This window comes from Grampus griseus (genome assembly GCF_964374135.1).
Source record: "Grampus griseus genome assembly, chromosome: 12".
Classification (NCBI taxonomy): Eukaryota; Metazoa; Chordata; class Mammalia; order Artiodactyla; family Delphinidae; genus Grampus; species Grampus griseus.
The window spans coordinates 71,376,414-71,401,659 of record NC_139006.1 but is presented as its reverse complement, the minus strand read 5'-3'; the positions used below and the strand labels follow the sequence as shown (position 1 = coordinate 71,401,659).

General features: G+C 34.7%; 1 protein-coding gene across 3 annotated transcripts in view; it reads right to left on the bottom strand.

Annotated features, from left to right (window-relative positions):
• Nucleotides 1-25,246, bottom strand: part of WDR7 (WD repeat domain 7) — a 376,910-nt gene that overhangs the window by 313,276 nt on the left and 38,388 nt on the right. For all 3 annotated transcript variants that reach the window (XM_082667902.1, XM_082667904.1, XM_082667903.1), the window contains exons 7-12: nucleotides 24,644-24,763; nucleotides 20,970-21,115; nucleotides 20,517-20,619; nucleotides 18,059-18,191; nucleotides 17,562-17,810; nucleotides 16,422-16,642 (exon numbers count right to left, since the gene is read on the bottom strand). In XM_082667902.1, coding sequence (XP_082524028.1) covers nucleotides 16,422-16,642; nucleotides 17,562-17,810; nucleotides 18,059-18,191; nucleotides 20,517-20,619; nucleotides 20,970-21,115; nucleotides 24,644-24,763 — 972 coding nt within the window. The remainder of the gene's footprint in view (nucleotides 1-16,421; nucleotides 16,643-17,561; nucleotides 17,811-18,058; nucleotides 18,192-20,516; nucleotides 20,620-20,969; nucleotides 21,116-24,643; nucleotides 24,764-25,246) is intronic.

Here is a 25,246-nt window from a genome sequence, read left to right as displayed (position 1 = left end):
ATAATTGCTTTACAATGGTGTGTTAGTTGCTGCTGTATAACAAAGTGTATCAGCTACATATACATATATCCCCATATCTCCTCCCTCTTGCATCTCCCTCCCACCCTCCCTATCCCACCCCTGTTCTATGGGGCTGCTTCCCACTAGCTATCTATGTTACACTTGGTAGTGTATATATGTCGATGCTACTCTCTCACTTCGTCCCAGCTTACCCTTCCCCCTTCTCCGTGTCCTCAAGTCCATTCTCTACATCTGCATCTTTATTCCTGTCTAGGGCAGGACAGGAATAAAGACCATCATAATCTAAGACGTAGTTTTTGAGGAACAGACTTTGGGGAAAGCTGCTACAATGGATTCCTTCAATGTTTTGGATACTAAGAAACTTAGGACTGAATTTTCTATCCATGACTGTGGGGTGCGTGGGCATACATTTCTGAATGTGGACTCTAGGTGGTCTTGTCTACTTTTTCTTTCATTTTCTCTTCACCATGATTTAGCTTTATTTTTAACTAACTGAATAATGTTTATTTTTGTAAACAACCTAACATCAATTTTTGAATGAGGCAGAGCATTAATTTTAAAAAAGAGAGTCAGATTTAACTATTTACTTTGTTCTTAAATTCAGGTGTTTTAATCTTTGGTTCTGTTAGCTTGTACGTTTTCTTTCATAATGATTTAAAAACTATAATCAGCATAGTAGGTATTTATTAATTTTAAAAGTTAAGAAAACTAAGTTCAGGAAGATCATGTTATAAACTTTTACTAAAACAACATATAGAATTTTCTTAAGCATTTGTTAAGCTTATTTATTTCATGCTACCTGATAAGCATTCAATGGAAACATAAAACATGATTTCTTTCTTTAAAAAGACATTAAGGACTGAGGAGTAGCTGACTATGGCATGCAAAACTTTGCTTTGTAATTAAGCAATAAGTCAAAATAAAGTGGCAAACTCCAAAAATATCACTTAAATATAGGCAATGTTAGAATAAAACATGGCAGAAATATAACATGATGCCTTTATTTTCAGTTATTATACTTCACACCACATAAAATACTTTTGAGTGGGCTTCTCTGGTGGCGCGGTGGTTAAGAATCCGCCTGCCAATGTTCAAGCCCTGGTCCGGGAAGATCCCACGTGCCGCGGAGCAACTAAGCCCATGCCATGCGCCACAACTACTGAGGCTACACTTTAGAGCCTGAGAGCCACAACTACTCAGCCCGCGTGCCACAACTACTGAAGCCCGCGTGCCACAACTACTGAAGCCCACGCGCCTAGAGCCCGTGCTCCACAACAAGAGAAGCCACTGCAATGAGAAGCCTGCACACCTCTATGAAGAGTAGCCCACGCTCAGTGCAACTAGAGAAAGCCCATGTGCAGCAACAAAGACCCAACACAGCCAAAAATAGATAAATAAAATAAATATTAAAATAAATAAAAATATTTTTGAGTTTCACCAGATGTACGTTGCTAAGCAAGGATAACAGACAGTCTAATACAATGGAGGCTTTGCATTTCTACAGATAATCATTAATACAGACTTTGTATTTATCATATACATCCATCACTCAATATACAAAAAAGGATGATTGCTACGTTAATGGTTAACTATTTTCTATTTTCCAACACGAGTCTGCTAAAAAATGGTCATTTTATTTATTTTTCTCATCAGAGAAATAAATCTAATAGTAATCTTTTTCTCTGTGTATGAGTCACTAAAAAGAATGAGTCCTAAACGGCATTCCTTTTCATCTATTCACATCTTTTAATCAGGCACTGATCTGCCACAGTACTCACCCCTGTCACTACTTTTGATTCTGCTACTATGACTCACAAGCTCTCTGAAATCTTTAAAATGAGTTAATCCTTAATTAATGCGGTAGACCTAACTAGCCGACTTGCCAGTCCCCAAGTTGACAATCATTTCATTAATGTTCACATAATTCTTGTCATTCCTTTTCATAGAGAAAACGAGGCATGAGTCAGGGTGATGTTTGTTTGTTTTTAAAAGGTGATTTTTTACCAATCTTCTTCACTATGTTTGGTGTTTTTCAAATTATGTTCTGCTGGTAGATCTCAACACCTGAGGTGACAACAAAACCACTGAGAAGCACTGACCCACGCGTTCTCTCTCTGCCAAATATCTCATACTGCAGTTTATAACCTACCAGAGAGAGGACTGCAGACTTAAGCAAACAAAAAAGGCTTCCCTATTCCCACCAGGAACTTGACCTCCGGCATCAACTCCTCATAAGTTTCGCCGTCTGAACTTTCACCCTTGCCATTTATATGAGGTGGATAATTTTTTAAAATTCAAGAAAATGCAATCCAACCTCATAAAAAGATTGAAAAGCTCTACTTCATGTTCTCTCTCTTATTAGTAAAAACAAAGAACATACAAAGCTAATATTAAATAATATTATAGGGTGTATTTTAAAAAGTAGATTATGGGATGTAATTTTCTGAAGGAAAAAATGAATTCCAAAAATTCTAGCTTTTCAGTCCCACATGACGCGTTCTCTTCTAACATATATATTTACATCAATATCTTTTAAAGAATAGTTCTGTTCTTCATTCGTATAGTGCAATAATGATGAAAACTGACAAATGACATGCCTCAACCGCAAAAAAATGTTTGGCCCCAAACAAAAATGTTATACCTTCCATGTAAATGAAAATAAGCATCTGAAGAGTTAAGTCTAGCTTTACTGTAATGAACAACGGTCTGGAAATAGCCAAAATAATCAAGACTGGAAACAAACAAAAAAAATCAATATTACTAAGTCCAAGAAAGCACAGTTATTAGAGGTACTTAACTCACAAGAAAAGATGGTTCTCTGCTTTTTAAATATGGATTTAAATAAATCTAATTTTTCTTCTTTCAAGAAACTGCTAGTCCAACTCGTGTGAAGAAAACTGGCCTAGAGTGGAAATGGCCCAATACAGTAAATCCTCATTAATTTTGATTCCCCTAATTAATTCTGAGTTGATGGTTACCTTCACAGGCTCTGTGAAAACAAATTAATGGTATAAACAAAGCAAATGTCTAGCTTATTTAAATGTAAAAGGGAAAAAGACCATTCTCAAGCACCACTTTGGTATTAATTTTAATTCAAACAATGAACAGAGTAATAAATAATTCTCAGCTACCTGTTACATGAAAGCACTTAAAAGATTTGCTGAAACACAATTAACTTGGTTTCTCCTTATCTGTGCTCAAAACTATTGAAGAAGCACTTCTTAAAGAATATTAGATAACACCAAACTCTCTTTGATTTAGATGCAGCGTCCTCACAAATGAGTTGAATTAGCATAATTCTTTTATTATTAAATTATTAAATTCTAGACATCTTGGTTACTGAACACTTACTTCACCCACAATGACTGATTCTATAATTTGATTAATTCCATTCTACTTTGCTTTCTTCCATCTCAACCTGAAAAAGTTACCTAAACATGACGTAACATTGAGGATATTTTTATAAGACATTTAAATTGTGTAATTAGAATAATAATACAAGAAATAAAAAATGTGAACCTCATATCTTTAACTAAATTATCTGAAAAGTATTTATGTTCCAAACTTGTTCAATCACACACTTATTCATTTAAAAAACTCTGTAATACATTCTCACTATGTGTATATTTATACATTGTATATGTACTTTGTGCCAATATATCATGTACATTGTAAAACATGCACAGAATATATACTTTAAAAGGATGACTCAGTTTAAATAAACAAATTTAAGATAAAATGAAATATTTTCTTAAATGTCTTGCTAATGTTAATAACTTTATATTAGCATTAGCCAATACCTCAAAGCACTGTATCTTTAGAAAGTTTTCACTGTTAACAATAGTAGATGTAAACACATATTTTATATAATCATGAATTTTGTGGCTGCCTTCTTGCCAGATTGATCAAATGATCATTGTTTGAACCTCGTTACGTGGTTAATGAAAAGATATTTCATTTTCATCGGAAAGACTTCCATTACTATTTTCTCTGCCCATTTTGTGATGGTTAGGTTAAGACCTATACAGTATAATCTGCAACTCTCCGAAGCAAACATATTTTCATTGGAAGCACACCTGGTGAGGGCACTGAGGTCGCCCTCCTGGAGGTGGCAGGCCCACTCTTGGCCCAGGTGATATGTGCCCATCTGATGTATGAAGCAAGTGAGGCACCAACGTCCTTCCATCTAGTAAATGTTCATAAGCTCAATTTGTTAAGGTTTAAAAACAAAGAAAGAAGAGCTTTAATATTTTATTCCCAGGTCCCAGTTAACTGTCTCACAGATTCCACTTTAACACCCACTGCTATCAACTGACTTAAAGAGTGTAACATACATATACCATTAAAAACATTTTTTTGTTGTTATGGAACAGAACTTGTACAGCATGGATTGAGCATATGATCAACTTGGTCAGTACTTTACAGGTGAAAATTATTCAAAATCATGTTCCAAACACTGTATTAGTTCTTCCCTAGAAGGAAAATGCACCAATGTTATCAAAAGGTAATTAAAAGCAGGAGAAATAAAAAGCAACAGAATATTTAACCATATTTAATATTTACTTTGATTTGGTGAAAAAATTAATTGGGGCAGGGAAAGTGAGGAAGATACCAGATCAAAACAAATACATTCCAAGACCAATTATTATTTTTCAAGCAATTCTGATCCTCAACCAAGTAAGCACTCACTGAATTTGCCAGTAAATAATCCTCACGGTACATTAGTGCTGAGCAGGGGAATGCCACAAGCTATCACAAGATCTGACAGAGTCAGAATGTACCACCTAGGTCATCCAGCCTGACCTTACACATTTTACAAGACTTCATTTTAAACCATTCCCAGAAACCTCTTATGTAACCTGTTCCTAAGCATTTGCCATGAATTACAGAAACTAGAGACAGCTAGTTTATCCCACACACTAGCTCTCTGGGGAGATGATTCTGCTTTCCAACAGTTCCCAGTGTAAATTATATACATATATATATATTTTTCTACTTTTGCCAATTTGTTTCCTAAACTAAATTATTCTTTTCTTCATATCATTCCAGGAGCAATCTCCTGCCCAAAACAATGTTTCTCTTTGAATATTCTCTAAATCTATGAACACTAACTATTGTCTCTCCTTTTAAATATGCCCATCATTAGACAAGCTATAAATGACCAGCTTCTTTCACTCATAAATCAATCCTACTATTCTTTTAATCATTATTTCTTGACTTCTCAGAACTCCTTCTCTGGAACATAAATATGCAGTTAAGATGCATCATTTATCACTTTTAAATATTCTACCTGAAGGGGAAAAAAGAGCCTACAAATGTTAATGCCGTGTCCACACTTTCACAAAACTAGATTAAAAAAAATTTTTTTTTTTCAGAAATCCATAGCTCATCCTTCTTTTAAAAAGAAGGGGGTGGGGTGGGGTAGACAGCTGTTTCTTTAATAGCTATTTTAGAAAATAAGACCATGTGGTCCAACCAAAACACTTACTAACCATCTATTAGGATAGTTATGTTCTACATAAAAATAAGACTTTTAGGGACCAGTTTTAATATCTTCGTCCATTCACTACATACAAAAGACAACAGTGAAGAAATAGCGGGCTAGTCAGGGCTCCATCTTTCTTCAACTGCTTCCTTCTTAATAAAGCAGCAAATAAATATGAAGAATTTAATGTAAGATTAAGAAGACATTACCTATCAAAGAAAATTTTATTTAATAAATGATGTTGAGATAATCCGTTACTTTAGGGAAGAAGAGATGATTTTTATCCTTTCCTCACCCCACATGCATAAATAAATTTCAGATAGATTAAAGTATTTGATGTTTGTTTTAATCCAGCCATTGCTTTTTAATCAAATTTCACCAAATTTCTGGGGGGGGCGGGTAAGATCCCAGGATTCAAAAATATGAAAGAAGCTAAATAGGAAAAAGATAAATTAGATTACATAGGAATGTAAATTATCTGTAGATTAAAAAATCAAAGTAAATAATAAACCAGAAGAAAATTTCAACAACAGTAATAGAAAGCACATAAGCTTAATATTTCAATTAAGTTAAGCACTCATACAAGCACTAATATCCCCAACAGAAACAAATGAGCAAAGGACAATCTATGTCTCAAATGAAAAAAACAAACAAACTCACTAAAATCCTCAGAGAAAAACTTCATTACCTCTAGTAATCAAAGAAATGCAAATTCGAACAATAAAATACTCTTTCCACCTATCAATTTAGCCAAAGACTGTAGAAATTACATAATACGAAACAACCAACGTTTATTGGGTTCTTACTCTGTGCCAGCTATTATTCTAAATACTTGGCAGTAATTCATCGTAGTCTCACAACAACCCTTTGAAGTAAATACTATTATTATTTCCATCTTACAGATGTGGAAACTGAGTCATGGAAGTAAATAAAAACATCTTGTGTTGGCAAGGGACAATGAAATAGGCACTGAGGGTAGAAAATAATTAGGTAATCGATCTCAACAGACTTAAAAATGTTAATAACCTATTACCCCAAAATTCTGAGGTTCTAATCCAAAAAATATTCATGGAATCTACCCAAGGAAATAATCATAAATGAAAACAAGTTTTACAAAGATATTCAATATTATTTACAATAGTTCAAATTGGGACCAATCTACACATCCAAAGGAGGAGAATTGCTAAGTAAATATTGTATACTCACATAATGTAATGTTATATAATTACTAAAAATTACTTTCACAAATAAGAATAACTTGAGAAAGTATTTGTTAAAATATTAAATGAAGATGCAATGTGCATAGATAACTATACAATATAATCACAAGTGCATAGTAAGTGAATTTTACAAGGCTAGAGGAAAAAATATCAAAATGTTAACTGTGTTTCTCTTTTATGTAGAAGGGTAACAGGTGACCTTTTACCTTCTTAGCTACCTCTGTTTTCAAAAAATTTTAACTGTGTATATGTTAAATTTATAAAATTGCAGTTAAATCTTACACCATATTCTTAAAAGCAAGTAAAGTGTGACAAGTAAAAGAAGATGAAAGGGAGCTAAAACTAAGAAAATCCAAACCTAAATAATCAAAGATGAAAAACTAAAACATAAATTACCGAAGAACTGAGCCATGCACAATTCTCTAAAGAAAAATTTGAAATACAGGAATTGAAAAGAATGGCTGTGTTTTGATCTACAAATTGAAAGATACTAAATAAATTAGGTATTTAAAATTAAGTATCAAAATCATATTTACTTACGTAAATCAGTAATAAAACATATATAGTCAAAGTTGGAGAAATGCAACTATTTTTAAATACACAGTTACACCTAGTAGGAGGTGGTATGTTTGGTGGTCAAGTTCAGGCCCTCAGGTTAGACTATTTAGGATCAAATTCCAGTTCTGCCACTTGCTAACTGTGTGACTTGAGCAAGCTACTTAACCTCTCTGAGCCTCACCTCTCTGTACAATGAGGTTAACAGCAATTACTAGGCCTCACAGAAGCACTGGGTGAATTAAATGAAATATATGTAAAGAAATCAGCACAGTGACTAATACATCATGCATACAAAAGATGATGGTAGTTAGTATTCTCTTTACCATTATTAGTATTATGTCATTATATACCATAAATTCTACTTTTTATAATGTAGTTGTATCATTTTCTGAGGGAGTTGCCAACGTTTAGGTATTCACCAGGAAATACGGAGACATTCATAATTTTTCTATTAGGTTAGTTTCCCCTTTTCAATGTTTTCTTCTCATATTAATAGCTCTGCTTTAATTTAATCTGAATAGTTCCACCTACATGATCATTACCATCACTCACGTATTACCTTAAAATCACATTAATGAAGTTTTTAGCACTTTTAACAATTTGAGTCAATAAAAGCTCTCAATCCAACAACTCAGTGACCACCTTCCACTGTTCCCTGAATATTTCCTCACACATCTTTTTCCATTGAATTTACTTGATAATTTTTTACTTCATGCCTTTAAAACATCAAAGTGCTTTCTTTAATTTCAATTACATATTTATGGCTTTTAGAGACTGAGATAGTCATATCTGCAGACTCTGAAGATAGTCTAAGGTTTTTTAAGGAACTCAAAAGTGCTACCCTTTCACCCTCTCCCCACAGCAGTCAGCTGTCCCCAGTTATTGTCCACCCCACACCCAAACCTTGGCTGCACACGTTCAGGGACTAACATCTTCTATCACAAAGGGCCTCACTTCTCAGCATGCACTGAATTACGACTCCCAGTGGCTGCTGGTCCCACACTTCTACTTCTACCTCCTACTTTGAATTTGAATGGCCCCATCCATCTGACCTAGTAACTCTCAATCTGCCTGCTTGGCTTCAACCTATTTATTCCGCTCATACCAGTATCCTTACAAGAAATAAACACTGAATTTACAATACCTCTGACATAACTATGGAATATCATTTTTTTCCTTTCTCATGAAAACAAACGGGTTGATACTGTCCCCATTTTTCTAACCAGAGATTTTCTAACTGAAAGAGTCTGTGTATCTTTCCTAGAGATAAATTACTAGAATATATATTCTAAAAATACCTCTTTGTTTACAAAGGATGCTGGCTTGCTTTTTAAGTCTATATCAAAGAACACAAGAGAAACCGAACCCCCACTATTATACACCCGGCTCTTGAAGGCACCTGGAAAATGGTCGGCATTCAGATATATATTGCATCTAATTGAACAGTCACCTTAAAAAGTCATTCATTTTTTTCTAACAATTTCTGCCATCTTAAAATAAATTTTAACTCATTTTAAAATTGCTTTATGATTAAGTTACTGAAGAAAAATTGTCTTTGCTCTGTGCCATACTAACTCTCTTCAACCACTGAGTCAATTTAATCAATCACTTCATTTACAATGCTTAGCACCAAATCATTTCTATTACTAAAAATAAATTTCATACCCAATGTAATCTTCTTTGCTACCAAGAATATGACTAAAGGTCTAAAGAAACCTCTCCAAACAGAGGAATATCTAAATTTCTGTGGAGTGGGGGAGGGATAAATTAGGGGTTTGGGATTAACGTATACACACTATTATATATATAAACAACAAGGACCTACTCTATAACACAGGGAGCTATACTCAATATCTTGTAATAACCTATAATGGAAAAGAATCTGAAAAGAATATATACATACATATATATGTATATATGTATGTTTGTATATATATATATATATATATATATATATTTTTTTTTTTTTTAAACTGGGGACTTCCCTGGTGGTGCAGTGGTTAAGAATCCGCCTGCCAAAGCAGAAGACACAGGCTTGAGCCCTGGTCGGGGAAGATCCCACATGTCGCGGAGCAACTTAGCCCATGCGCCGCAACTACTGAGCCTGCGCTCTAGAGCCCATGAGCCACAACTACTGAAGCCCGCGCACCTAGAGCCCGTGCTCCGCAACAAGAGAAGCCACCGCAATGAGAAGCCTGCGCACTGCAATGAAGAGTAGCCCCTGGTCACCTCAGCTAGAGAAAGCTCACACGCAGCAACGAAGACCCAATGCAGCCAAACAAATAAATAAATAAATTTATTTAAAAAAAAAACGGAGTCACTTTGCTATAAACCTAAGGCAAAAAAAAAAAGGTAATAAATAAATGAATTTCTAAAATGTTTGACACAATATTAGCACAGCCAGAATAGGGAGGCAATCTGTCTCATTACTGTTGAAGGGATCCTCACTGACAGTCTCTTGGTATATTATTGACTCTCTTAGCTTCCTACACGAGAGACAGGGTGTACTATGATATTTGAATATTTAGACACTATCCATAATAGGAAAAATTAATTTTTTATCTTGAATAAAATATGACAGTAGTAAAAATTTGGAAAACATGCAGCAATCACAATGGATAACCAATACAGTCTTGGTATATTAAAGCATTCGTGCTTTCAAAATGAGAATGAGTGCTATACGCTTATACATACTCTTCATACAGCTACTTATAAGTCTAGAAAGTTACCTACATTTGAAAGATTACAAACAGGATGATGAAGAATTATGAAGGTAAATAGGTGGTACAAACCTATTCCTAAGCTTCTGAAGGACAATTTGGTAATATGTATTCAAAAGACTTTAAAAATTAATATGCCCTTTTATAAAGCAATTTCACATTTAAGAATTTACCCTAAGAATCATTCCAGATGTGCAAAATTATTTAGTTATCTTAATTCTCAACCCCCACGGTTGATAAGAGAAAAAAAAATTAGAAAGTAAAATTCTGACATTTCTGAATAAAATTAAATGACAGACTATCATTAAAAATGTTGGAATACACTTAGACCATCTTTAGAAAATATCTGTATTTTCCATAACAATGTGTTATGTAATTTTTTAAAATAAAAATTAATTTCAAAAAGATGATGCTGCATATATAAAACATATGAAAGTAGTCTCAAAATCTAAGAGAATTAAGTGTTATGGGAAAAAGAATATTACAGAACATTATGTACACTGTGATATATTTCAGAAAAAGATTACTTCTGCTTTCTGCTTTTGTTTCCTTTACATCACCAAAGTTTACTCTGGCTTCAGAGACTATGCCATAATTCTAGACATTGCTTTTTAAATGTAACATCCAATTAAACTGGTAACACAAGTCCAAATTCAAAAAGGTAAGATAAGAGCTAATTCAGGCAGAAGCTTAGGTACTTTTTCAGAAAGAAAGGATAATATATTAAAAAGAAAACCTAATTTGTTAATTGTTCTTACCGGCAGCGAACATTACGCACTAACAAACATACAGTCACATATACCATACATATTATCATAGCTGCCGCAAGAGCTAGGAATTTATTAACATTGTCAGATGAAGGAACAAACAGGTTAGGTGCCTGATATTCCCATTTTCACAAACCCATGCTGCCCCCTTCTGGAAAATTTTGGAGGCATGTGACAATACAAGTTTAATAAGATATAATGAAAAGTAATCATTTTTAACTAATCTGTTAGAGAACTTAGGCTATATGTTCACACTGAGAAACATATATATTATATATGCTTCAAAATTTATTTTGAAACATTTTTGAAAAATTCTGTTCTGAATAAAATTCTAGCAGCAGCAAAAAGCTGTGATAATCTAATCATCCATGCCAATGGGAGAGGGAAGTAATATTAGATATATATTTACTAAAAGTAAATAAAACACAACACTTTAAAAAGTCACATTTTTTGTTCCCTTCAGTACTCATTCCCGTCACTCTCAAAAGCAAACAGAATCTGAATTTGGTATTTATCTTTCCAATTCAATTTTAATAATTTTACTACCAGCAGCCTTAAAAATATCTGCCCTCCCTTTCAGCTGCTCTCTTCCTCAGACTCCGCAGGCATTGGGCACACTCTTTTGGCCTCCCCTAGCCTAGAGTTCAGATTTTGGAAATTCACCCAAGCCTACCTCTGACAGCTATTCAAATCTGGAAATCATTCTATCTCTAACCTCTCAGTGTTGCTTAAATGTCTCAGTTATTAGAATAAGATTAAACTAAAATGCTATAGTTCTGAAGTATTAAAACATAGTATAGGGATTTCCCTGGTGACACAGTGGTTAAGACTCTGCACTCCCAATGCAGGAGGCCTGGGTTCAATCCCTGGTCAGGGAACTAGATCCCACACGCATGTCACAACTAAGAGTTTGCATGCCAACTAAGGAGCCCGTGAGCCGCAACTAAGGAGGCTGAGAGCCACAAGTAAGGAGCCCACCTGCCGCAACTAAGCCCAGCGCAACCAAACAAATAAATAAATATTTTAAAAAATAGTATAAGATATAGAGAACAAACTAGTGGTTACCAGTGGGCAGGGGGACGGAGGGGCAATATAGGAGTGAGGGAGTGGAAGGTACAAACTATCGAGTGTTAAGATAGGCTTAAGCATATATTGTACAACAAGGGGAATATAGCCAATATTTTGTAGTGACTGTAAATGGAAAGTAACCTTCAAAAACTGTATAAAAATTTTAAAATTTTTAAAAAACAGTATAGGAAGTCTCTGTAGGATTATAAAATATTACACTCAGGATGAAGGGAATGACATAGCTGGAGAACAAGAGGGAAAAAGAGACTTGCTTTTTATTGATAACCTTTAATACCGTTTGCATTTTATATACCTATTTATAAAATATTTTAAGACATTACAGTAAATAATATTCCAAGTGCAGATGAAAACTGAAAACAGTAAAGCACTTAAAATTTTAACAAGCCTGTTTTTAAAAAGAATTTTCTAAAAAGTCTTCTATATGAGTATTTGAAGTGGCAGTCTTATTTAATAATAATATGAAGGTTCCATTTTAAATTTGAATCCTATTAAAACTGCCTAAGAACCATCACATCTGAATAGCAATATATAAGATCAAAACCACTCATTTAAAAGCAATAAGCACAACTTGGAATGACAAACAAAAATGGCACAGAACTTTCTTTTATATTTATAGTATATATTTTGTATTGTTATATAATATTCAAATACTATTTTAGTAGATAGTTTCACTTCTGTTTCCTTTCATATATATTTCATATATATATATATATAGTACACATACCTTTCATACCTATATACATTATATGTATATATTTCTTTCATATGTATGGATAGTACATTTTGTTTTCTTAAGAAACCGAACCACAAAAAAAAAAAAAAAGCCACCTCAAACTTAATTTTTTCCTCTACATTCCATAATCTTAAGGAGAAAGAAACAGAGCCAGCACATAGCCTAATAACAGAGACCTCAAAACTGCAAGTTCTACCACCCCTCATGAAGTCAATATACAGTTAGTCAAATCTCACAGGATTTTTTGAGAGTTTACCAAAGCTCTTTGTTTCTCTGAGTACCTATGATATGCCCCTGCCCTTATCCACCAAAGCATTTGGTTAGGATCTCTCCTTTACCATTTATAGTCAGTCTTGTAACAGGCTTACTTAAATACTTGCCTGACTCTCCTCCTAAAATATAAGTTCATATTTCTTGGAACACTGAAATGCATTACTTGGCAGATAGTAATACTGCCAAAAAGAACTCGTAGAATTTTTGTCAATAACTCTTTGGCACTATACAATCCTGAATTACTTCAATATTTCCTATCTCAAAGGATATTTTCAGGAAACTTTTAAATTTTCTTACTGTATTTTAATTCTTTAAAATAATCTGTATCATATGAAAGTTAAATCTCAGTCAACTATTCAGGGAATCAAACTCAATTTCAAAGCACTTTGACTAAATGGAGCTTTACTATTTGGGAAAAAATAAATAAAATTCCTCTAAAAAATGAAAAACAAAAACCTTCAATGTACAATAAACACAAAATCTATTCAATGCAGGTACTCTACATAACACTACAGGAAATGTTTATCATCTATGAACATGTCAAAATTTTTAAATAATTAAAACTCCCATTAATAAAAGAATAGAGAAATAGTTTATTAAAAATAAAGTGTATAGAACCACTGAGTCTGGCACTAAAGTAATACTAATCTATAGCAAGAATTTGGAAAGATTTCAGGTAAAAAAATGCTAAAAGAGCACAAAAATGAAGGAGTGGGGAAAGAAAGGATGACAAAGAAACACCTAGACAGTAGACAAGTAAGATGTACATGTGTGTGGAGTTGTGAAAGGGCGTATAGTCTGTCCTCAAAGCTCATCTCCAGCCGCAGCATCCTTTCTACCCAGCAGGCAGGATTTCATTTTTCATTCACTGTCTACCAAAGCCAGGAGACAATGATTTTGCTCAGTCTTAACAACTTCCTATATTTTGGTAAACATGAAACGACCACAAATTAAGAAAGAAAAATTCATCATAATTGTACATTCTTAATTACAATTTAAGTCATTTTTAAAACGCAACCAACATTTCTCTGTTTTAGAACATCTTTTCCTGGGGTAAAAAAAAAATTGCAAGAAATCAAAACTCAACTTCTTTCCCAATCTACCCAAGATAAAAACCAAAACCCTATTCTAATCAAAAAAGCAGATGACAAACTTTTCAGTATTTATCTTTAATCATTACAGTTGGTAAATATTTATAATCTTCCAACTACCAGATCATTTTAAAGTAAAAGTTTTTTTTGCTAAAAGAAAATGACACTGGATCAATTTATGAGGACAATTCTAGTATTAAAATCAGCATATGATGTTAACTCTAATCTCAGCAAAATAGTCATCTGCTAAACATTTAGCAAATATCAAACTCTTAGCTTTTTATTAATCAGTTAGGCTCTTTGATTTTCAAACATATTAGCTGCTGGACCTAAAACTACCAGCTAAATGAACAGCTTAATAACTAGGCAGGCATTATTTACTGTCAAATTATCACAAAGCTAAAAGCAAATTTGTCTTAATCAGTACTTTTGAAAGTTAATTAAAAACAAGAAAATTCTACTGTTAAGCCTATAATGAGTAAATTATTTTCCAAGTACCAGGCTTCCTTGTCTGTGTCTCTCTTCTTCGTATTTCCCAGGCAACTAGCACCTCTGGTGAGCACCTAGTCTAGTAAGGAGACCATTTTCTATTTAGTTGCATGTATGTCTATTAGGTAGCTTTTACTCACTACAGATTATTTCTAAATACAGTTGATCAAAAAAAATTTATTATATTAAATACCCACTTGAAAATTTTTAAAAAGAAACCAGAAAATGTTCTCATATAAATATGTAAGCTTAAAAATATATTAATGTAGTTCAAAAAGAAAACATGACCTTATGGAAACCACTCAAAAAAACTTTCCTTTTAATACCTGTAATTAAACACACACACACACACACACACACACACACACACACACATACTCTAGTTAATTTTCAGTGTTTTATTCTTATGAAAACAAAAACCAGCCAAATTAGAAATGGTTGCACTAAACTGAAATAAAATAATCTAAGTTATCAATGTCAGCATCAAAAAATTAGATATTTCCCCAAATTTGCAGTCAGAGATCAAAAAACTCATGTTTTAGTATGGGGCATTAAGTAGTGTTAAATAAAGTTTAGGGCAGGGGTTCTAACAGTGCTATAACTTAGTATAATGACAATGATATGTATTTCACTAAAATAGACATACAATTGGTTATTTAAATAAATACACAATAATTTTTCTCAGTGATGAAGATTAGAAGAAATGAACAACCAACTGGGAAGCAAGAAAAAGGCAAAAACATTTTAAAAAGAAGGAAGAGGATAATTAAGTATCTGAATTTTCAAATCTGGCAGGGGAAAAAAAGAGAGAGAGAGACACTGGTACTAGAACCTCCTATAACACCACCAGGATCAAGTCAAATGAAATCTAGCACTGGCAGAACATGGCAGATAACACACATTACCAGGAAGATTAAGTAAGTAGAAAGGCCAAGGAAGATTTTCTGAGCTTTGAAATGAGACTCCTTGTGAATACTGGATCAGATACAGAAGTCAAATGCTTTTCATTTCAGTAAAACCATAACTGGTGATGCTGTAGGGATTATGATAAGCATGAAATATATATGCAAGAAGACGGTGTCTGTGTGTTTGTGTATGTGTGTGCACACACACGTGTGAATGTGTGGGCATAGTGATGATGCCAACAGAAGTGGCTAATCACATGAACAAGTTCATGATTAACAAACAGTAATATAAATTATGGGTCTGTTATTCATCCATCCTAAGTTCTCCTAAAATCTCCTATTTCTAAAATTATTAGGCTGTTTATATTTGACATCATGGCCTAACCTACACGCACATCACTAAGAAAGCAATCTGCTTTCACAAAGGTATGTACAAAATTTTCCAAAATCATTTTCAGTGCCTGTTATACTTTCTCTTGTCACAATAATTGTTTATTTAAACGAACTCTAGGGAATTTCCGGGCAGTCCAGTGGTTAGGACTCAGTGCTTTCACTGCCGGGGCCCAGGTTTGACCCTTGGTCAGGAAACTAAGATCCCACAAGCTGCACGGCGCAGCCACAAAAAAATATCAAAATAAACGAACTCTATTTATAAGTAATGAGAAGTATTTTGCTTCAAACTACCAAAGTATACGTTTACTATCTTTTTGCTCAGATGAAGCTGAAAATAATGAGATTAGAGAATGACTTTGGGGATACTTAAACTACTTTAGAACAAAAAATTGAAACTTCAGTAAACATATTCTAAATTACTACTACATTTCGGGGACAAGCTATTTAGGAGCTAATAACAGGAAAAAAACTATGTGCATCTTCTACGTCTATGTGCCCAATGGTAATAATTGTAACTTTGTCTAAACATCACATTACCACTGTTTAGTTTTTAAATTAAAAGGATTTTTTAATTCTCCTGTCACATTTTAAGTTACTCTGGATTTCACTTATATTAAGCCTGATAGCAACACAACTTGACTCTACCACAGTGAAATAATCTTTCATGATCAACTTACACTGCAGTTTTCAGGTGGAACCAGAAGCTGAGTAATCTCGCCACCATGGACACAGAAGATGTGTTTCATTTCTCCAGAAAAAATGTCCCAAATTATGACCGAAAAATCCACGCCTCCAGATATCAGATATCTTTGATCATAACGAGCTGAGACCTGATGCGGATACAACAAACATGTGACTTTGTTCCGATGACCACGGAGTGTCCTGTGAGGTGGCCAACCTGTGAACGAGGTTTTGGATTTAGCTATACATTTTATCATTGAAAAGGCTTCTAGTTTTCTAGAACTGCTCTGTAGTTCTAGAAATACAGTAGCTACATACCACATGAGACTACTGAACTCTTGCAGTGTGGCTAGAGTGGATTCATATGTGCTACGAATGTAAAATATACATGAGATTTCAAAGACTTAGCACCGAAAAAATGTAAAATATCTCATTAGTAATTTTTATATTGATTACAAGTTGAAATGAAAATAGTTTTGCTGTACTAGGTTAAAGAAAATATATTATTAAAATTAATTTATCCTGCTTCATTTTTACTTTTCTTAATGTGCCTATTAGAAAATCACCTATATTGTTACATATATAGTTCTACTGGACAGCATTGTTCCAAAAGATTACCAGTATTACTGATAATATGATAATTACTACTACACTATATAGGTACCCAATAATAAATGGAATTATTAACACATATCAAAGAGATAAAATTAGATACCTCTTTATTTACAGTCATTACATGGTGTTTATTCCAATAATAGACACTAAGTACAGTTGATCCTTGAACAACAGAGGTTTGAACTGCACAGGTCCACTTATATGCAGATTTTTTTCAGTAAGTATTTACTATAGTACTACACAGGGGCAGCTGATTGAATCCAAGGATACAGAGGGCCAACTGTAAAGTAACATGCAGATTTTCAACTGTGCAGAGGGTCAGTGCCCCTAACCCCCCGAGTTGTTCAAGGGTCAACTGGAGTGTATTTTATTAACTGCACATTAAATTCTCCCAACTACATTGCACACTAACAACTACACGGATTCATTGTATTTGTTAAAAACAAAGAGTGTAGACATTGTCAAGTTCATGGTTACAGAGTTCTCAAAACACTTTAGACACTAGGAGATCTTCAGGATACCTCTGCGGAGCATGTGCTCCCCTTGCAGCAGTTGCACTATGGCTGTCTGCGTGGCAGGTACAATAACGATGCTTCCATCTTCACGGCCACAAACGAGTCGCCCGTGGGCTGGTATGTACACACTTGCGGTCACCTTCAGAGGTTCATTACTATTGGGAATGACACTCAGCTGATCTATAATTCCGGCAGGACAAGGATTCAGTTTATCAAATGCCTCTTGCAAACTAACAGAAGTTGTCATTTCCAGCTCTGTGGAGGTTTTGTTTGGTACAAAAGAAAAACATTTAAGTATTTTAGAAAAAACATTGAACATATAAAAATAAATGTGCTTACAGATGATTCAGTAATATACCAAAGAATAACTGTCATCAACTATAATTCTAAGAAGAAATTGACATATGTACATTATGAATTTGCTACACAGTGGCCGGTATTTAGGTTGTTAAATTTAAAAAATTGAGAAATTACTGCAAGTGATTTACTAGTACTTCCTGTACCTTCCTGTTTATCAGGTGTGTCTGATATGTTCCAAATATTCAATCTTCCAGAAGAATCACCCTGAATCAATAGTTTGTGGAAGTATTCCTTACATCCATAGAAGAACCGAGTAACAGGAGGACAAATTAGCAACTGTAAAAAAAAAATTTGTTCAAATACCCTTAGATATCTTTTTAAACAAAATATTCCACACATTAACATTTTTTCAGATTAGGGTGTTAAGTACTTTGCCTCGGTACCAGAGTTAAAAAAAAAAGTGCATTTATAGAATGAGTATTCAATAATATTTTAATTAATTTTGTAGCACTGAAACACATATCAACTAATACCCAAATCCGGTACATAGAACACAAATGAAAACTAAATTTATAGTCTTTCTCTAGAATTAATATTTTTATTCTTTTTCTCCGCTTTATAAAAACCACAATGCAATTATTTGTCTGCTATTAAGCAATTAATACAAAGATATACCCCTCATTACCAAAAAGAAAATTCTCCACTTAAAAGGTCAAAAGGGGAGAACAGGCTAATCTGAGCTTTCTGCCCATCCCTGATTAGTCTCCAAGAGTAGATGCAAATCTAAACTACCAAGCTTGTACAACTAGAGGACTCTTTTTTTTTTTTATGAGAATATTTTTCAACTAATGGCATGAAACTTGATGACATTTACATAATCCACTTGAACCTAGCCTGGTATGTTTGCTATAAACTACTAGGAACAAAAACCATTCATTAGGGTGTTGTGCATACTTTCATTTTTAAAACAAATTATTTTTCTGCTAAAGATCCTGTGTCTTCAGTGAGACCACTTATTTGAAAATACTAAATAGTGGTGGACTCCTAAATTTAAAGTTTAGATTATTAATATACTAAAACTGGAGCATTAAAGCATAGAAGCTCATCCTAAAAAGCAGTAAAAAATAGACTTCAGGAGGCTTCCCTGGTGGCGCAGTGGTTGAGAGTCCACCTGCCAATGCAGGGGACACGGGTTTGTGCCCCGGTCCGGGAAGATCCCACATGCCGCGAAGCGGCTGGGCCTGTGAGCCATGGCCGTTGGGCCTGCGTGTCCGGAGCCTGTGCTCCGCAACGGGAGAGGCCAAAACAGTGAGAGGCCCGTGTACCGCAAAAAAAAAAAAATAGACTTCAGTGTTTAAACATATTGTTAACAGATAATCCGTATTCGGTATCAGTTGTTTCCTAAAAAGCATTATCCTATAGAAATTATATGCATTAAGCATAGTTAATTACTTGATTTAACTTAAAGCCTGAAAATTACTAAAAGTTTTAATTGATAAACAACATGCTTAACTAGGAAAAGTTGCTACAACAGCTGTAATAACCAGTATTTCATATTTCAATGTGTATCTAACACCACACAGTACATATATTTTAATTTAAAATGTATTGGGGAGCTGATACATAAAGAAACATGGCATGTATTTGTTTTGTTTCATGGTTTTTTTTTTTTTTTTTGGCTGGGCCAAGCAGCTTGCAAGATCTGAGTTCCCTGACCAGGGACTGAACCCAGGCCCCAGCAGTGAAAGTGCTGAGTCCAAACCACTGGACCACCAGGGAAATCCCATCATGTATGTTTTTTACATAAGTCATTATCTCTTGATTTAAATAGAAGTGACTATCTCGTTTGGAGAGCAGTAAGTAGGAGTTTAAGTTAAGAGACTAAAGGACAGGTCATAGAGGATCTTAATTGTACATGGATATATAAATTCTATATATTCAAAATATTCACGTAAAAATTAATTCCCTTCCCCTCGCCATCTCTCCACACAAAGATGGAACAAAATGTTCAGAATGAAAAAGCTGTGGAAACCTACAACTTGAGTAAAGGAAACTTTATTTCCAAAACCAAAGCTTCTTTCTTAATGCTCAAAGAATAGAGAGTTGAAAACCCAGTACTAAGTGCATTTCAAATTTAAATTGATATTAAGTAGGTTCTTAGAAGTCATAATAAATTTGGTTTTTATAGGGGAAAAAATGTCTTTTTTCTTTATTTCTAATGCCTAATGATTTAAATCACTACATGGTTTTGGGGAGATACTGTAATACCTTGTTCAAATAATAATCAGTCAGCATTATTACATACTTATCTTTGTGCTTCTAAAATTACATCTCTCACTATGTTTATAACTGCATGAGTATAAAATCAATTTATACCATCAATATGAATTTTATCAAAAAGTCATTGCCACTTTGTAATCAGTATAAGACCATTTTTATTCCTGGAGAAAAGTGACTGCTACATTATAGGCGTATTACAAGCAAATCTGAAAACTGTGCTTATAATAACTGACCATGTCAAAATGTTTTAGAGTATCTAACACACAGCCTTGAATTGTACTGAATCTTTCAAATGCTTAGCTACCAAAGACACCAATAAATATAGTTGTAAAAATTTTTCAACATAACTACCAATTATAAATGATACCTGAAGAATTTTACCTCTTTATCTGTTCGATCCAAGAGGCTATGTTGTACCGGAGGAACTAAATTTTCAACTGCTTTCCCCACATCACTGCGGAATGAATCACTAGCTGGAAGGCAACTGAAAATGAGAAAACTACAACATTCAGTAAAAATACTGACATTAACTATTTTATCATACCATATGATGACTTTTTTTGACAATGGACAAAATATGGATGTTTTATAGTTAATTTAGTATCGGCGTGAAATTAAATAATTAATGTTACTAACATACCCTACTTCAAATAAAAACTCCACCTAATTTTTTGTGCTTAGAAGTTAAACCTCAATTACAAATCTAACTTAAGTTCTCAAGTTTTTTACCTAAATTAAATATTTATACTTTCTACATTTTCATACTTTCAGGTTATACCCCAAATTTGGAAACTTTTGCTTTCAATTAAAGTCCTAACATTATTTATTGAATACCTGGCAGGTAGTTTGTAAATATAACTTTGCCCATTTTCAGTCCAAATGATGACTTTATCTGCCGAGACAAAGTCACCTCCAGTCCACGTCTGTCCATTTTCACTCGGACCTGAGCACAACAGGGAGTAGTCCCCAGCATCAAATACCTACGAGGAATAAGAGATTCGCAATCGTTTTAAAAACCATAAAACAAAATAAGACAATTTAACCATGTAAAAACTGAAAACCTCTTTTTGGCAGTAACTGAGAAAGTCATGCTGGTGGGTTGCAATACCATCTACATGTTGTTTTCGTATGCATTTCCCTGACGATTAATGAAACTGAACACCTTTCTATACATTTACTGGTCACCTGGCTTTCCTCTCTTGTGAAATGTTTTTGTTCGTTTTCCTATTGGGTTGTCGGTGTTTTTCTTCTTGACCTGTAGAAGTTGTTTTTTATCAATAACAGACGAGTCCCTCATCAGAGTGTACACCATAGCTATCTTCTCTCACTCTTTGGTTGTCTTTTTTTTTTTTTTTAATACATCTTTACTGGAGTATAATTGCTTCACAATACCATGTTAGTTTCTGTTGCACAACAAAGTGAATCAGCCATATACATACACATGTCCCCATATCCCCTCTCTCTTAAGCCTCCCTCCCTGTGCTATGCTGCTGCTTCCCACCAGTCAACTATTTTACATTCCGTAGTGTATATACGTCGATGCTATTCTCACTTCGCCCCAGCTTCACCCTCCCACCCCATGTCATCAAGTCCATTCTCTATGTCTACCTCTTTATTCCTGCTCTGCAACTAGGTTCATCAGTACCACTTTTTTTTTTTTTTTAGATTCCATATATATGCATTAGCATATGGTATTTGTTTCTCTCTTTCTGACTTACTTCACTCTATATGACAGACTCTAGGTCCATCCACCTCACTACAAATAACTCAATTTCATTTCTTTTTATGGCTGAGTAATATTCCATTGTATGTATGTGCCACATCTTCTTTATCCATTCATCTGATGATGGACACTTAGGTTGCTTCCATCTCCTGGCTATTGTAAATAGAGCTGCAATGAACATTGTGGTACATGACTCTTTTTGAATTATGGTTTGCTCAGGGTATATGCCCAGCAGTGGGATTGCTGGGTCACATGGTAGTTCTATTTTTAGTTTTATTAAGGAACCTCCATACTGTTTTCCACAGTGGTTGTATCAATTTACATTCCCACCAACAGTGTAGGAGGGTTCCGTTTTCATCACACCCTTTCCAGTATTTATTGTTTCTAGCTTTTTTGATAATGGCCATTCTGATCAGTGTGAGGTGATACCTCATTGTAGTTTTGATTTGCATTTTTCTAATAATTAGTGACGTTGAGCATCTTTTCATGTGCCTCTTGGCCATCTGTATGCCTTCCTTGTGAAATGTCTATTTAGGTCTTCTGCCCATTTTTTAACTGGATTGTTTGTTTTTTTGATATTGAGCTCCATGAGCTGTTTGTATATTTTGGAGATTAATCCTTTGTCTGTTGTTTCATTTGCACATATTTTCTCCCATTCTAAGGGTTGTCTCTTTGTCTTGTTAATGGCTTCTTTTGCTGTGCAAAAGCTTTTAAGTTCAATTAAGTCCCATTTTTTAATATTTGTTTTTATTTCCGTTACTCTAGCAGGTGGGTCAAAAAAGATTTTTCTGTGGTTTATGTCAAAGAGTGTTTTCCTATGTTTTCCTCTAAGAGTTTTATAGTATCTGGTCTTACATTTAAGTCTTTAATCCATTTGGAGTTTATTTTTGTGTATGGTGTTAGGTAGTGTTCTAATTTCATTCTTTTACATGTAGTTGTCCAGTTTTCCTAGCACCACTTATTGAAGCACTGTCTTTTCTCCATTGTATGTTCTTGCCTCCTTTGTCGTAAATTAGGTGCCCATATGTGCGTGGGTTTATCTCTGGGCATTCTACCCTGTACCATTCATCCAGTCTTTTCACTCTTGTGTGTGCACTTAAGAGAAGGCTGATCTCACATGATTATAAAATGGTGACAATGGGCACACAAGAAACTGGTATTAGCTACTGCCTCTGGGGAGGGGAAGGGAAGTGCCCTGGGGGAAAAGGGTGTATATGTTTCACTGTATCCTCTTGCACTTTGTTTTATTTCTATTTGGATGTGTTTTAAGTTTTAAGACAAAGGAAGGATCCCATATGGCCTACTACAACTAAGCAGCTGCTAGCTTTTCTTCTCTAATCTTATTCCCAAACAACAATCATATGGTAAGGCTGTCCACTCTGAGACAGGATAGCGCAGTAGTAATGAGAGCAGCTGCTGCAGTCAGGCTGCCTGAGTTGTATAACCTTAGTCACTTGTACAACCACCACCACTTGTATAACCTTAGCCAAGTTACTTATCCCCTCTACGCCTCAGTTGCCTCATCTGCGAAATGGGCAAAGCCACAATCCCTGCCGTGGCAGGCGGCCTCCAAAACGGCCCCACCGATCCCTGACTCCTGGTAGTATTAGGATCCTCAGGTAGTCCTCTCCCTTGAGTACAGGCGGCCTTTTGTGACGGTTTCTAGAGAACTGAATGTGGCAGAGGTAATGGGATCTCAGCTCTAAGATTAGGTGGGTCTTGGCTACACCTTCTCTTGCTCACTTTTTTTTTTTTTGGCCACGTTGTGCAGCATGTGTGGCATCTTAGTTCCCCAGCCACGGATTGAACCTGTGCCCCCTGAATTGGGAGCATGAAGTCTTAACCACAGGACCACCAAGGAAGTCACTCTGACTCACTTATTCTGAGGAAGGGCAGCTCCTGTGTTGTGAGCTGTCCTAATGGAGAGGCCCACATGGCAAAGAACTAAGGTCTCAGCCAACAGTCAGTAGGACCTGAGGCCTGTCAACCACCAGGTAGGTTTGGAAGCAGGACCCTCTCCTAGGTGAGCCGTGGGATGAGGTAGTCATCCCGGTCGAAATATTCAACACAGTCTGCGAGAGACCCTGGGCCAGAGGTACCCAGCCAAGCCATGCCCAGATTCCTGACCCACAGAAACCCAAATTCCTGACCAAAAACAGATGATTCATATTTGTTGTTTTAAGTGACTAACTTTTGAAGTAATTTGTTACGCAGGATTAGATAACTAATATACCACCCCTTGGAGAGTTTTTTCCAAATAATACATGGAAAGCTTTGAAAAGTATGCTAGGCACAGAGCAGAGCAAGTGATCAATACTTGACGGCTCTTTTCCTATTATGGAAATATTAAAGTCTGGCAATGTGAAAGTAATATATACCTTCCATCATTAGCTCTTTAGTGACAGAAGAAGACCTTGCCAACTCCAAAATGTCAGAAAAGAATGGCAATTGGGATAATAACAACCTACAAAGATACAGCCAACTTGCAGAAAACTCACCACCATGGCCCATGCTGTACTGACAAGACAATGAAAAATATGGTAGCAAAAGGCAGAAATTAAAATCAATAGAACTAACAACCATTAACTGAATCATTCTATGAACCAAAACAAAAAAGACAACTATATACAGCCAAATTCCATACCTCAAAATATGATATCAAAATCAGACCAAATGTCTCAAATATTCTAACACCAAGCTCCGCCTTACAATTTTCTTCGGAAGTCTGATAGACCAATATCACGAAGGGCAAAAATACAATTTCTTACTTATGTAGTTATCTTACCCTCCAATACTTGGAGCACACAACCAGAAGCGACCTCTGTGTGAATGCACAAAAAGAGATGCTTTGGCAATTCTGACAATAAATTGGTTTGGACTCCTCTTCAAATATTGGCTCAGTATCCTGAAAAGAGAAAGATCTGTAAAACTTTAGGATTGGCTGGGTCGTCAGTGAAAATTATCACACAATGATAAAGAAAACAAAATGAAATAAAGGCATCTCTTGATATGTTCATCAATTTAGCCCCTCACGTGAGAACCAAGGTAGTAAAAAGCAGCAAAGATATACTCTAAAATCATCTGGGTACAACATCTTTGCTACAAAGCTACTTAAGATTAAAATACTAATGTGAGTCAGAGTGTCATCACTGGCAATGACAGATGATAAAAATTTGAGTCAATCCTAACTTTTATAGTTACATGTGCTTGTAGGTTAAAAAAAACTCATCAATTCCTGCACTTTCTCCCAGATTCAATGTCTAAAATTTCCCTAACTGAAGATATTACTATCTATATTGCCAGAAAATTGATCTGCCTTTCTTATTGCTAAAAAGTAACAAGGAATTCAAGTCCAAAGAACTCAGAGGACTAAAACCTGCTTTATATC